Source organism: Haliotis cracherodii, unplaced genomic scaffold (genome assembly GCF_022045235.1).
Source record: "Haliotis cracherodii isolate W230 unplaced genomic scaffold, xgHalCrac1.p SCAF_6, whole genome shotgun sequence".
NCBI classification, from domain to species: domain Eukaryota; kingdom Metazoa; phylum Mollusca; class Gastropoda; order Lepetellida; family Haliotidae; genus Haliotis; species Haliotis cracherodii.
Genome location: NW_027266319.1, coordinates 45818058 through 45833688, shown reverse-complemented (window position 1 = coordinate 45833688; position 15631 = coordinate 45818058). Strand labels below are relative to the sequence as shown.

Sequence of the window (15631 nt, the reverse complement as noted above, 5' to 3'; positions counted from 1 at the left end):
CGAACTTGCAACAAGTCTGTTCTACAAGTGTAGGATGGCTGCTCACATCATCACACTACCTCCTCTTGTATGCAGTTTCGGGCATAACATCTCCCATCCCCATGGCTAAGCATAAAACGTGTCTCATTACTGAACCAAACTTGTCTCCATCGCAACTGTGGCGATACTCAGTGACCTTGACACATTGACATTGCAGCCAACGATGCAGGTCCATCAAAATGAACCTCAAACTGGTCGTCAAGCACAAATACCTTCAGCGTGAAAACGGTTCCTCTCTGACTAGTCCGATGTCCTGTGCAATCTTGGTATTGCAGTTGTTGTAGAGGTGTGTAGAGATAGTTCTTTCATGTACGTTACGTAGCCGTATGAATCTATCCTGTGCTCTAGTAGTGTTACATGGTCCATCGCATCTGCTACGTTGGAAAAACCTGGCTACGACCAAAGATGATTCTCTTTTATCTCCTCATAAGCGTTGCTACATTGGGCTTGCTATAAGATTGTGACAGCCTGCAAATGAAAACCCAACGTTTTTATAGCCCAACAAGTGATGTTGCACATGCATGTCATTTTAATGTGTTTCGGTGCTAGGCTCTCTCGTGGTTGTGTTTTTGCAATGTTTCCATCTTTTCACCAAATTTCTGCAGTACCTCAATTTTCCCCACACAAATGAATTCCAATCCATGCAGAAATTATGAATTCATTTTGAGTGTTATTTTGTATGAATATTGGCAATACTCTGTCATATATTTTAGATTTGACTACATTTGCATTTCTTTTTGCATTTTGCAAAGTATATTAGAGAGGATAGTGATAGTATGTGGTCAGATCCAGTCAGTTTAGTTACCAAAAAAAGATCCCTGGCCAGTTCAACCCAGGGAAGGTTTGGCCTGGCGCAGTTCGTTCCTTGGGAAGGTTTTGTCTGGGCCAGTTCTTCCCCACCCCTGGCCAGACTTCCCTCCTTGAATTGAGGTGGAGAAGGTTCAGCCTAGGCCAGATCTTCAACTCTCTTGGCTCTGACCTCGGCCAGTTCTATTTCATCCTAGGCCAGTGGACCACTGTGGTCATACCTCCATGGGTCTGACATGTACTCAGATGGGGAAAAAGTGTTTTGAGGCTGTCTCTCCCTTATAGATTTCATCAGGAAAACCATGTTTTATATATATATATATATATTTCTCATATATCTCCTATATTTGGAAAATTCATCTTCAAATATTTTAGATATTCTGCCGCAACTCCACTGGAGCCAGATTTATACCCCAATACCTACACTACAGGGGTAATTTTTTATGCAAAAACCATGATGCGATTCAACGATTGTCATGAGACTAAACTAAATTGTAATGAAAATATTCTCAATTATTTTTACTCATACGCATGCCATTATTTTGAACAAAGTGATATTCAACATTTTTACTAAGTTCTTCATTCATTTTACTTGGAGTCCAGACTGTATACTCTTCTTGGTAATTGGAAACAATTGATAACTGTATTTGGATGGTTTGACATCATCAACATATACCTTGAGGCAAATCTCGCCATTTGATAATTTTGTCCTGGAGCACAAATGCTTCGATAGCTTTTTCCTTTAATTGTTGGCTTGTAATTATGGACTTATGTAAGCATTCGTCTAAATGAGATCCAATGATGTATCCAGGAAACAATCTATTTTTAATCTCCAACCAGTTCTTTGGTTTTGGCACGGAATAATTGACGCGCTTGTTGTCTCCCCTGTTCTATGAACTTTTTTTTCTCGTCTTCACTTATGCCACTGGTCTTGTGAGAATTTGATCGAATCTCCTGCTTCATTGCGTTGTATTTGGTGAGTTCTGACAACACTAAATGAAACTAATCCTTGGATATCTTAGAAGCAGCCAGTGCTGTTGAAATATGACCCTCAATGCTGTTCAACTTTGCTTCAGCAAGTACCCCGGTATACGAATACTATCATGTTTTAATGCTTTCTTTTGCAACTTACAAGAAATAAATTTTATCGCTATTCCCGCCAGTCCTGAGACTCCAGCTGCTACTTACATGCCAAGTACGATAGACGCGGCGATTATAGTTGATAATAAACCAACAACGGCTGCACCAAGACCCATGCTAGCTGTCACAAGCGCAGTGTCAACTCCGTCGAGAACATTCACAGCTCTGCAATACTTTTTATACAATCCAAGTCTCAACTCCCTCTCCTTCTCTATTCGATGTTTTATGTCACTTATTTCATGTAAACAAAATCCATCAACAGTATCCATCTTTTCAGATGCTTCATCAAGCGCCGTATATAAACTCATAATGTATATTATTATATTATATAAGAGTCTTTATATAAGAGTCTTTAATTATACATCAGCCTTATTAAATGTATATTATATGGCATAAATATGTAAGTAAGTGAAATGTTTTTTAAGCCATCTAATTCTTAGTCCTGGTAAATCACCTAACAAGAATTCCATAATAAGTGTAGAAATACCAGGTATAGCATTCAGTTACCAAATTTAAACTAACTTCATTTAATGATGGACGACTCAATTACATATAGCCTGGGTCATCTGGCAGGGGAGCGACTAACACACTCTTACGTTTTGAGGGGATATAAGGCCTGAGTACAATCCCACTATTCATTATCTTAGTTAAATGATGTCGCTTACCCATCGTCTCACATGGTGGGGCAATGATGATATTCAGTAGCCACTCGATTTTTGCTTTGACCATAGTCCATTAATTCTCATCATTGCGAGTAAGATTGTATGAAGTGTTTTTATGGAGTCTACTAATGTCAGCATCATTTAAATCTCCTAGATTAGGTGCAGGTGCTGTGAATACAACTTTTTTCAGCTTGTATACATTATCTTGTAAGTGTAAAGTATATAACTTACCAGGATTATCAAATCAGTCTGTGTCTCCAAGTTTGGAAAGTGCAATATTGTATTACAATGTCTAAGGTTATGCGTTCCAGGACCTGAAGAATCAACCATTATTTATAATATGGTGTGTCACACTCAAATATCCTATATGTACAGGTTGATGTTTTACATCTAATACAGAAATTTTGAGATCTGTAATAATACCCCGCTTTAACTTTTGGTATTTTTCATCTTTGACTGGAATAGCTCTTAGCAGAGTTGTAGGACTTTTGAGTTGAATATTATCCGTTGTACTGATCTGATCAAGATGGATGCATAACACTTTAAAGGAAACTATATCAGGTAATCTAACTTCATGCACTGTTGTGTCGAAAGTCACTTCTCTTCCAATATATCCAAGTGTATTTATTAAGTCCCTGTCAAGTTTTATAGAATGTGCTCCACTTTGACTCATTTTGTGTGAGACTAGCTCCCAAAGGCTTTAAAATTTCATCATTGATTGAGCATATGCTGTAATACCCATCAGATATAGTGTGACGGTCTTTATCTTGTAATAACTTATTATTACCTCTCGCAGCACTTATATTGGTCCACCACGGGTAATATGTTATTTCACAGGGAGCAACTTGAAGTTGCTCCACCGAGTTGTCGATAACGTGAAGCAGTTGAATAGACTGGCCATTTATTATTCCCGGGAGTGTAACATACATATTAAATATTCAAAGATACTATATTATAACTTCAATGTGGGAGGTGCTAATACCGAGAGTAGTATCGAAGCAACTTACCTTACGAACCAGTCGATTTTAGGAGGAGCCTCCAGTGCTAAGTTTTTGGTTCATTTTCCTGATATCTTTGAAACTTACAGGGTCACGGCAACTAGCACCAAAATGGTACATGATTGGTTCCACAATCCAATGCAATTTTGGCAAAACCAGTTAAACTTTGCCATATGGTGTGCAACAACAGGATCTCTTTATGCCACCAGCTTTGAACTAAATAAGTCTGTTTTATCATTTCACGTGTATCAGATTAGACGTATACTTAAAAAAATTAGTGCCTCATTACCACAGGATCAAGCTTGGAATGCATCAAATAATCCGTACAATAGGTGGGCAAATGAACATATTTGTCAGGAATTTAATGTTTCTATGAGTAAGGATTGGCGTCTGCATGGAGTTAACATGGTCTAGGTATTCCATATGCTAGTGCACACTGTAAAAGAAGTCAGCGATGATTTACTGAAAAGGTTGAACAACCACAAGATGTCAAAAATGCTTGGAATGAATTTCTTGATGATAAAACAGAAAATAGTTTTACTGACCCAGGAGTTGTAAGAGTTAATGAATCAATAAGAATTTATGTTTGGGCAGTTCTTGGTGCACAGTCGCAAACACAAAGAGGAATAATTGGTTCTTGGACGGCGCTCGATGCACAAAAACAGTTTGTTGCAAATGTAGAGGATGCTATTGCTTCACCAGTTGACATACCATCTTCTATAAAGCGTTATCAAGATGTATCCAAAGTAGACTACATTTTTGCGCCGGGACTATACTATTTTTCAAAGATATCGTGGAATTTAACGGTAAAATCAGCACCAGAGGCAGTTACTATAGTTGCCCTATGCGATGTAACGTATTACCTGCTGTGGACCAATATAAATCCTGCGAAAAGAAATAATGAGATGTTTATACCAGGTGAAAACAGTGGTATTGGCAAATTCATTACTATATCTGATGGGTATTACAGCGTTTGCTCACTCAATGATGAAATTTTTAAGCCTAATGGAATTAGTATCACACAAAATGAGTCGAATGGGACAGTGAAAATCAACACTGGAGAAACAGGTATAGTTATTGACGAGAACTTAGCAATTACACTTGGATTTGGACAGTCAGTAACATTACCACCCAACAAAACAGTGGATGTATATATATTGCCCGATTTAGTTCCCTATAAAGAGTTGTGCATCCATCTTGATCAAATAAGCACGACGGATAATATTCAACTAGAAAGTCCTTCAACTCTGCTCAGATCTATTCCAGTGAAAAATGAAAAATACAATAGCGGTAGAACGGAATCTTTCTCAACATTACAATATAAAAAATTAAAGCGCAGTATTATTTCAGACCTCAAAATTTCTGTATTAGATGTAAAACATCAACCTGTACATATAGGATACTTAAGTGTAACACTCCATATTATAAATAATGGTTGATGCATCAGGCCCTGGAACGCTCAGAAAATGTAATACAATTGCGCTTTCCGATCTCGGAGACACAGAAGGATTCGATAAACCCGGTACCGATGGTAAGTTATACGCTTTACACTTACACGATAATGTATACAAGCGGAAAGAAGTTACATTCACGGGTAATCTAGAAGATTTAAGCGATGTCGACGTTAGTAGACTCCTTAAAAACATTTCGTACAATATTACTCGCAACGACGATAAAAAATGGACTATGGTCGACGCAAAAATCGAGTGGCTATTGAATATCGTCATTACCCCGCCGTATGTGATGATGGGTAAGGGACATAATTTAACTAAGATAATAAATAGTGGCATCGTACTCGCGGCCTATATTCCATCAAAACGAAAAAGTGTGTTAGTCTCTCCCCTGCCAGAAGACTCAGGTCATATGTTATTAAGTCGTCCGGCCTTTACAAAATGTTAGTTTAAATTTGGTTACAGAATTCAGTGACATTAAAGTTAACTTGAGTGCAATACCTAATATACACAGTAAAAAAAGTGTTGCACCCCTTATACTTTTTCATGGAGGGGTGTTTTGAAAGGGTGTAAAGATAACCGAATTAATATTATAACCAGGATTTCGTGTATACCAACAAACCAGTGTATTGTCTATACAATGAACTTAAATGGGGTTCTCCATGACCTTATGGCATGTAATAATCTCATGCTGAACGTTTACGAAAAATGAACGAACAACGAACACGCATTAAGTATGGTGACATCTCAATAATTTTTAGTGACCAAATTCATCCAATAGGGTAAGAATGTCATATGGAGATTTGACGAACACAGTAAGTCAATATCGAGAACTTCCACCAAGCACTTGGATCACAGCTTGAAGTCTTCGTCTCATACCCCTCACCAGACGTTGGAATCGCTCCATGGGCAGCTGCTGCCACACCTCGTGTAATGCTGCTTCCAATTCACGCAAGTTCTGTGGAGGAGGGTCCCGACGATAAATCAGGCGTCCCACAATGTCCCATACATGTTCCAGAGGATTCAGATCTGGACTCATTGCTGGCCATGGAATCTGCGTCAGAGCATTGTTGTGGATAACCTGGGTCACAGCTCGTGAACGATGTGGTCTGGCATTGTCATCCATGAATATCGGTCTGGTGGCCAGTGGATGATTGTCAAAATGGGGCACCACAACTGGATTCAGCACCTCTTGGATGTAGCGCTCCCCTGTCAAGTTGCCTCGTATGGTCACTAAATCAAGCTTACAATCAAATGAGAAGCATCCCCAGACCATAACAGATCCACCTCCATATGGTACAGTTGGCATGATGTTTCTTGCAGTATAAGCTGTTCCAGGACGCCTCCATACTCTCACTCTGCCATCCACAACATGCAGAAGGAACCTGCTTTCGTCCGACCAGTGGATTCTTCTCCAGGACCTCAAGTTCCAGTTCTGTCTCAGTCTACACCAGGCTAGACGTAGTCGTTTGTGGTTGTCTGTGAGTTTAGGTCGCTTGATAACCCTTCTGGACTTCAACCCTGCAGCTTTAAGACGATTTCTCACGGTCTGGGTACTGAACTGTGGACGAGGAAGCCAAAGACGTTCCAAGGTTGTGCTTGTAGCAAATGGATGACGCCTTACCACCCTCAACAACGCTCTGTCATCTCTAACTGTGGTCTTACGTGGTCTGCCAGAGGGTCTGCGATTCCTTACATCATTAGTTTGTGCGTGTTTTCTGACCAAACGGCTTATTGTTGAGTACTGATGTCCGGTTCTTCTGCCAATCTCCTTGAACGAAAGACCTGCTCCATGAAGGCCAATAATCTGCCACTTGACTGCTTCTGACAATCGTCTACCCGGCATTGTGGGTTACAATAAACTGGGCTGTCAGAGAACATCTTTTATAGGCGATGTTGAGCTTAAGAAGATACTGCAATCTGCAAATGTCATGCACCATGCAATTCACGTGCTGATTGCTACGTTTTGGTGATCATCTTCCCTCCGAAAACATTACACATTTCACATCAGATCCCCAAGGAATACCTACCATTAAAACCAGAGTCAGGCGTTTTAAATGTTGTGATGTATCAAACGTATTAATGTGGGGGTGCAACACTTTTTTTACTGTGTATATTTCTACGCTTATTATTGAAGTCTTGTTCGGAGATGCACCGGTAGATGCCTTTTTCGAAATATTACCAGCTCTATTGATTAAATGGCTCAAGAAACACCAGCGTCGACGTTGCAGTATTATTCATATCGGAGCATCACCCGTTGCAACCCTCGAGGGGGTCCAAATTATTAAAAGTGGTAGTATTTCTCTTACTAAGATATTCTTGCCGTATAATATACATTTGATAAGGTTGACGTATACTCTCAAAACATTTAAGCAAGACCAGTTTATATCCGGCGCTCGATGAGGCATTTGAAAAGATGGATACTGTTGATGGATTCCCATTACATCAAATAAGCGACATAAAACATCAAATAGAGAAGGAGAGGGAGTTGAGACTTGGATTGTATAAAAAGTATCGCAGAGCTGTGAATGCTCTGGACGGAGTTGACACTGCGCTTGTAGCAGCTGGCATGGGACTCGGTGTAGCAGGTGTTGGTTTATTATCAACTATAATTGCCGCGCCTATCATGCTCGGCATGGAAATAGCTGCTGGAGTCTCGGGACTGGCAGGAATAGCGATAAAATTCATTTCTTGTAGGTTGCAAAAGAAAGCATTAAAACACGATAATATTTGGATACTCGCCGAAGCAAAGTTGAACAGCATTGAGGATCATATTTCGACAGCAATGGTCGATTGTAAGATATCCGAGGAGGAGTTTTGTTAAGTGTTGTCAGAACTCACCAAATACAACACAATAAAGCAGGAGATTCGATCCAATTCTCGTAAGACCAGTTGTATTAGCGAAGACGAGAAAAAAAAGTTCATAGAACAGGGGAGGCAACAAGCACGTCAATTATTCCGTGCCAAGAACTGGTTGGAGATTAAAAATAGATTGCTTACTATCGTTAGATCACATTTAGACAAATGCTTACATAAATATATATAATAATGGAGATCGAAAAAACTATTAAATGGAGAGAATTACCACAAGGTTTTTATTATATCAGTGATGTCAAACCAACCAAATACGGTTATCAATTGTTTCTTATCAATTTACAAGAAGAGTGTAGTTATATAGTCTGGTCTCCTAGTAAAATGAACGAAGAACTTAATAAAAATGTTGATTATCACTTTATTGATAAAAATAATAAAGAATATTTTCATTACCATTTAGGCTCATCTGAAGCATTGAATGGCTCCAGGTGGTAGTGAGCTGGAGTCAATTTAACTTAATCTCATGACTATCGTTGAATCGCATAATCATTTTGACATGAAAAATGCCACCTGTAGTAGCAGTATAGGTATATAAATCCAGCTCCAGTGGAAGTGGTCCAGAACCATCATTACCTATACTACTCACCAAGACGGCTTCGGGGTGTGAGGCTTGTTTATTTGGTGAATAATCACGATAGTCACCCCTATGTGTGGCACAAGGGTGTAAAACGTGATACCCTTGAAATGGCACCATTCATGATATGTTCTTTTGTGGTGATCTATGAATACTCCCAGTGCAGTGCGTAGTGAAGTGGCAATATGGAGTTAGTCAGAGCAAGAAGGTAAAGTTTGAATTTGGCCAATCACAGGATCGCTTGGGATGTGATTGATCAGTAGAGAGCTGAACAAAGAATGTAGTAGAGCTTGGGTTGTGATTGATCACTGAGGCCTGGAATGATGGGATAAAAACAAACACACACCTCTGTTGAATAAAGTTCAACAGAAACAAAACTTGAAATAGATTTATTTACAAAAAGACTAAAATACAAATATATACACCTGCTACAAGCATATTAAACAATTGGATTACAATTTGTTCTCAGCAACATATTCTTGTTTTGAGAGATGATTTTGGATTGTGTGGTCAGGCCTGGTTACTTGGTTGATTATGTGACTTTTTATTGACAGAGTGGGATGGTGCTTATAAAGCAGTGTCAATTAAAAAGCAAGCACAGCACCATACATCAATTCAGGCATTGTTTAATTTTTGTCTACTTTGTAGCTGATTATTATTTAGAGTTTTGAAAATATTATATGTAACAAACATTGTTGTCAAGTGAAAATATCTGTCTTTTTATTGAAAGGTTTAGCATTTAAAGAATGGAAGGAATCACCATGAAATACTAGAGAATCTGTGAAAGCTGGTGGTTTGAAATTTTCTGTTACTATTCACATATTTTACACCAATATAACTTTCTGGGCCTCGTATCACTATACAATACTGTATCGCCATATCGTTACACCACTTGTGGTTTTATGTACGTTTTAAAAGGGTGGGGATATTGATGACTTTGTATTGTACATGTATTTGATGATCTCGTGCCATGTCAACAAGATTACAATAAATGTTAAAAAGTTCTAAGCGTAACAAACAAAACCAACAATTGTGAAAGTGTTTTTAATTTTATTTTTCAACATAATATACCTGCTTTTCAAAAAACTTCTCATATCGATAGTAAAGCTTTTCAATTCCAGTCAGGATGAAGTTTTCTGAAGCCATCCTAAAAAACCCATTCATGGCAGCTTTGAGGTCATTGTTGTCATCATAGCACTTTCCTTGAAGGTGTTTTTTCAGTTTAGGAAACAGGTGGAAATCACTTGGTGCCAGGTGTGGCGAGTATTGAGGGTGAGGAACCCATATTGTTGCACAGCATACTTTGCAAGTTGAGAGGTGTGAGAAGAGGCATTGTCATGAAGTAGTAGAACTCCAGCAGTTATCATTCCTCACCACTTTTCTTTGAAAGAATCTCTCAGATGATGAAGCAAATAAGCAAAGTAATCATCTTTTTACTTTCTAATTAATCAACAAGGATCACACCCTTTGCATCCCAGTATACAGTTTCCATAACTTTCTTCACTCATCTTGAAGACTTGAATTTCTTTGGTGCTGGAGAAGTGGAATGGTGCCATTTGGTTTTGACATGCGATCATAGTGGTAGACCCATGTTTCATCACCCGTTTCTGATATCTTTTTGATATCTGGCAGTGTTAGTTCTTTTTGTCCTTAATATCAGAATTTAGAAACTTAAAATATTTTATTCATCTGTAAATGTTCATGTAAATGTTTCAATGGATCCATGGCTTAGACCTGTGTCTTCCTCACGTTCACAAATGGTAATAACGTCTGTCTGACAATATAACTTTTTCTATCTACCTGATTGAATCTTTACTGATGGAAGATGAGGGACATCCAGACCTAGGGTCATCATCATGGCTTGTTCTCCCAGGCTTAAACATAGCTGCCCAATGTTTAACAGTGGAATAGCTAGGGCATTTATCCCCATACACTTGTGACACACGGTCATGAATTTCTTTGGGAATCAAAAACTTGATGACTGTTCAGTGCTTGTTCTTTTCAATTTCTGTGTCCATTTTGACCCCTATCACATTCAAATGGCTGTCATTAATATGCAAACGGCCTCAACAGACCAGATACACTAGCAATGAACTATTCAAACAATGTATTACATTGACTTGTTCACTTTTTTATGACCCATAGTTGAACGTTGGTCAGGCTTAGAACTTTTTGACCAGCCCTTGTACCCTGGGAATCAACGGGTCCCATAAATTAACAGAGGTTCTGAGTGATAAAAAGTTGTCCCTTTGTCAAAATATATAGCCGGTCAGGGTTTGGTATTGCACTATTTTCTGGACTGGTTATTTGAACTGGGGTCCTATCTGGATAATAAGTGAGACCTCCAATAAAGCAAAAGAAATCTTGTTAATAATCAGCATTAGTTCCATACTGTTTTAATTGAATTTGACATTTTCAGTAACAATCGCATCAATAGTCAAGCTGCATTGAAACTAGCTTTGGGATTAAAGAAAAACTTTGGCCTGGAAACACTTGTGGTAAGTACTGAAAGTTTTCCTGCTCACCGTCATGAATGACAGAATTTATCATTACCATATACAAATGTTGAACACCCTGCTTTTCTCAGTCACAGTCTGCTGCAGGCACTAGTTGAGTTGTCAACTATAAAAAACTGCTAGTCAACAAGTTGGTGTTAATTCTAGTGAACTTAGCTCTGCAAAGCGTAGTGCTCCCTCTATAGGGAATTTCCTGTTTTGGTAGTTGTTATGTACGAGAGCACTCAAATAAACCACAGAAGATAGGCTACATTTATGAATGACCCAGGCCCAGGCGACAAGGTGATTGCCTGTCTCATGCACGATCGATCTGATGTCATTGTGTGATGTCATAATATGCGGTGCCGGAAATGGTGGGAATTCATAATACATAACAGAAATTATTGCTCGTCAGCTGTGATTGAAACAGGCCATGCAGTGCCGTTCAAATTCTAGAGTTATGTTTTGTTTTGTTTCTTTGTTTGTTGTTTAATGCCGCACACAGCAATATTCTAGCTATATGACGGCAGTTTGTAAATAATCAAGTCTGGACCAGACAATCCAGTGATTGACATCATGAGCATCGATCCATGCAATTGGGATATGATGACATGCATCAACCAAGTCAGCGAGCCTGACCACCCGATCCAATTAGTCGCCTCATACAACAAGCATAGTCGCCTTTTAAGGCAAGCATGGGTTGCTGAAGATATATTCTATCCCTGATCTTCACAGGTCACATTATGCGGCCCCAGTGAGTATAGATCACTACACCATGTGGCCTCAGTGAGTATCGATCACTACACTATGTGGCCCCAGTGAGTATAGGTCACTACATTATGTGGCCCCAGTGAGTATAGGTCACTACATTATGTGGCCCCAGTGAGTATAGATCACTACACTGTGTGGCCCCAGTGAGTATAGACCACTACATTATGTGGCCCCAGTGAGTATAGGTCACTACATTATGTGGCCCCAGTGAGTATAGATCACTACACTGTGTGGCCCCAGTGAGTATAGGTCACTACACTGTGTGGCCCCAGTGAGTATAGATCACTACACTATGTGCCCCAGTGAGTATAGATCACTACACTATGTGGCCCCAGTGAGTATAGATCACTACACTGTGTGGCCCCTGTGAGTATAGATCACTACACTATGTGGCCCCAGTGAGTATAGATCACTACACTGTGTGGCCCCTGTGAGTATAGATCACTACACTGTAGGGCCCCAGTGAGTATAGATCACTACACTGTGTGGCCCCAGTGAGTATAGATCACTACACTGTGTGGCCCCAGTGAGTATAGATCACTACACTGTGTGGCCCCAGTGAGTATAGGTCACTACACTGTGTGGCCCCAGTGAGTATAGATCACTACACTATGTGACCCCAGTGAGTATAGATCACTACAGTACTGTAAGTCTTGAAATTAATGCGAGCGTGAATTAAATGCAAAAAATGCGAGTGGTCTTTGCTCGCATTATTAAACATCACATATATATCAACAGTAAAACATTTTGGGTAGCAGAAATACCAACTTAGACATACGCTGAAACTATGTATTCCCCATCACTGTTTATTGAGAAGCACTTGTAACAAGTATATAAACAATGTCATTCAAACACAAATTGCATCCTGTTAATTGTCACTACTGGGGTCAAGACAACAGTTCTATTCACTTGTCATCACTGATCACACCTGCAAGTCCAGACAGACGCCACCCACGCAACACGGTGTCTATTTGTTCTTTGCAACTGCGTCATTCGTGACCAACTCGTGTTATTCCGGGACAAGCCGAATAGCTACTCGTGCCCCTCTCATGGCCATTTTTGCTATGGTGTTCCGTCTAAGCGCAAAGACGCATAGCTAAAAGAATTGTCAACTCGTTGTGTAATGATTCACATATTTTTTCCCATGTATTATAGATATTTCAGATGCAATTAAAGCACATCGGGACATGCAGTATTAAACTGTATGACAGAACACATTTAACTGTATATTGTGTATATTTTTTGATGCAAGACATATGTAAATAAAAACATAATCTTGAGGGATTCTTTGACAAAAGAATTTGAAGTGATATGCGCATTTTGATTGGTTAGTCATATTTTCGCACATAACATTCATCGATAGGGGGACGAGTCTTCTTGCAGGTTATGGAAAGGGGCAGTTGTATATAGACAATGACAGTTCTGGCTCATTTCCACTAGAGCCAAATTTATATACCTATACCACCACTACAGAGGGAATTTTTTTATGTCAAAATGTTGATGCCATTCAACGATCTTCATGAGACTATACTAAATTGTAATGAAAATATTCTCTATTATTTCTCATACACATACCATTATTTTGAACAAAGTGATATTCAACATTTTCACTAATGTAAGCATTCATTTAAATGTGATCCAATGATAGTAAACAATCTATTTTTAATCTCCAACCAGTTCTTTGGTTTTGGCACGGAGTAATTGACGCGCTTGTTGCCTCCCCTGTTCTATGAACTTTTTTTTCTCGTCTTTGCTAATACCACTGGTCTTACGAGAATTTGATTGACTCTCCTGCTTCATTGCGTTGCATTTGGTTAGTTCTGACAAAACTAAACGAAACTCCTCCTCAGATATCTTACAATCAGCCGGTGCTGTTGAAATATAATCCTGTTCAATGCTGTTCAACTTTGCTTCGGCGAGTATCCGAATATTATCATGTTCTAATGCTTTCTTTTGCAACTTGCGAAAAAAATTTTTTTATCGCTATTCCTGCCAGTCCTGAGACTCCAGCTGCTACTTCCATACCAAGTACGATAGGCGCAGTGATTAAAGTTCATAATAAACCAACACCGAGTCCCATGCCAGCTGTTACAAGTGCAGTGTCAACTCCGTAGAGAGCATTCACGGCTCTGCGATACTTTTTATACAATCCAAGTCTCAACTCCCTCTCCTTCTCTATTCGATGTTTTATGTTGGTTATTTGATGTAATGGAAATCCATCAACAGTATCCATCTTTTCAGATGCTTCATCGAGCACCGGATATAAACTTATAATGTATATTATTATATCATAGAATAGTCTTTAATTGATCTTGCTTAAATGTTTTGATAGTATACATCAACCTTATTAAATGTATATCATGCTGCATAAATATCTTAGTAAGCGAAATGCTTCCAAATTTTATTAACTTGGACCCCCTCAATGTTTCTTGAGCCATTTAATTGATAGACCTGGTAATATCTCGAAGGCATCTTCTGGTGCATCTCCAAACAAGACTTCAATAATAAGTGTAGAAGGATTATGTACTGCACTCAAGTTCTGTTTTATATCATTGAATTCAGTAACCAAATTTAAACAGAGATTTTTTAATGCTGGACGACTCAGTAACATATAACCTGGGTTTTTCGTTTTGAGGGGATATAAGCCCTGAGTACGATCACACTATTCATTATCTTAGTTTATTGATGTCCCTTACCTATCATCACATATGGAGGGGCAATGACAATATTCAGTAGCCACTCGACTTTTCTTCGACCATCGTCCATTGATTATCATCATTGCGAGTAAGATTGTATGAGTGTTTTTATTGAGTCTACTAACATCAACATCACTTAAATCTCCTAGATTAGCTGTGAATACAACTTCTTTCCACTTGTATGCATTATCTTGTAAGTGTAAAGCGTATAACTTGCCATCGGTACTAGGTTTACCGAATCCTTCTGTGTCTCCAAGATCGGAAAGTGCAATTGTATTACATTGTCTGAGCATTCCAGGGCCTGATGAATCAACCATTATTTATAATATGGAGTGTTACACTCAAGTATCCTATATGTACAGGTTGATGTTTTACATCTAATACAGAAATTTTGAGATCTGAAATAATGCCCCGCTTTAACTTTTTATATTGTAATGATGAGAAAGATTCTGTTCTACCGCTATCGTATTTTTCATCTTTGACTGGAATAGCTCTTAGCAGAGTAGAAGGACTTTCAAGTTGAATATTATCCGTTGTACTGATCTGATCAAGAGTGAGTGAGATGGGTTTAACGCCGCTTTTAACAGTATTCCAGTTATATCACGGTGTGTCAGCTTGATGTGGGAGGAAAGCCCGAAGTGATGCAGGTCTCAGACGTTTACCACTTCAGTGAAACCCACGAGCACAGGCATGATGCTGACAAACCTAGAAACATAATCGGGGTGAACCGGATTTCGAACCCACAATCATAGGTTTCTGACGTGCCCAAGGGACGCAACTCTGCACAGCGAATCGCGGTGCCTTAGACAACTGGGCCACCAGTGCCCCGGATCTGATCTGATCAAGATGGATGCACAACTCTTTATAGGGAACTAAATCGGGCAATTTAACTCCATGCGATGTTCCGTTGGGTTGTATTATTACTTATTGTCCAAAAAATCCAAGTGTATCTGCGAAGTACGGGAGAAGAATTACACCCCCTTCTCCAGTGTTTAAAATCAGCATCCCATTCGACTCATTTTGTGTGAGACTAGCTCCCAAAAGCTTAAAAATTTCATCATTGACTGAGTATATGCTGTAATACCCATCAGGTATAATGATGGTTTTGATTACTCTTTTGGCTT

General features: G+C 39.0%; 1 protein-coding gene across 1 annotated transcript in view; it reads left to right on the top strand.

Moving 5' to 3' along the window:
* Positions 1-15631, top strand: part of LOC139445621 (leucine-rich repeat-containing protein 74A-like) — a 582304-nt gene that overhangs the window by 265423 nt on the left and 301250 nt on the right. Inside the window, exon 11 of the mRNA XM_071226790.1 lies at positions 10965-11043. Coding sequence (XP_071082891.1) covers positions 10965-11043 — 79 coding nt within the window. The remainder of the gene's footprint in view (positions 1-10964; positions 11044-15631) is intronic.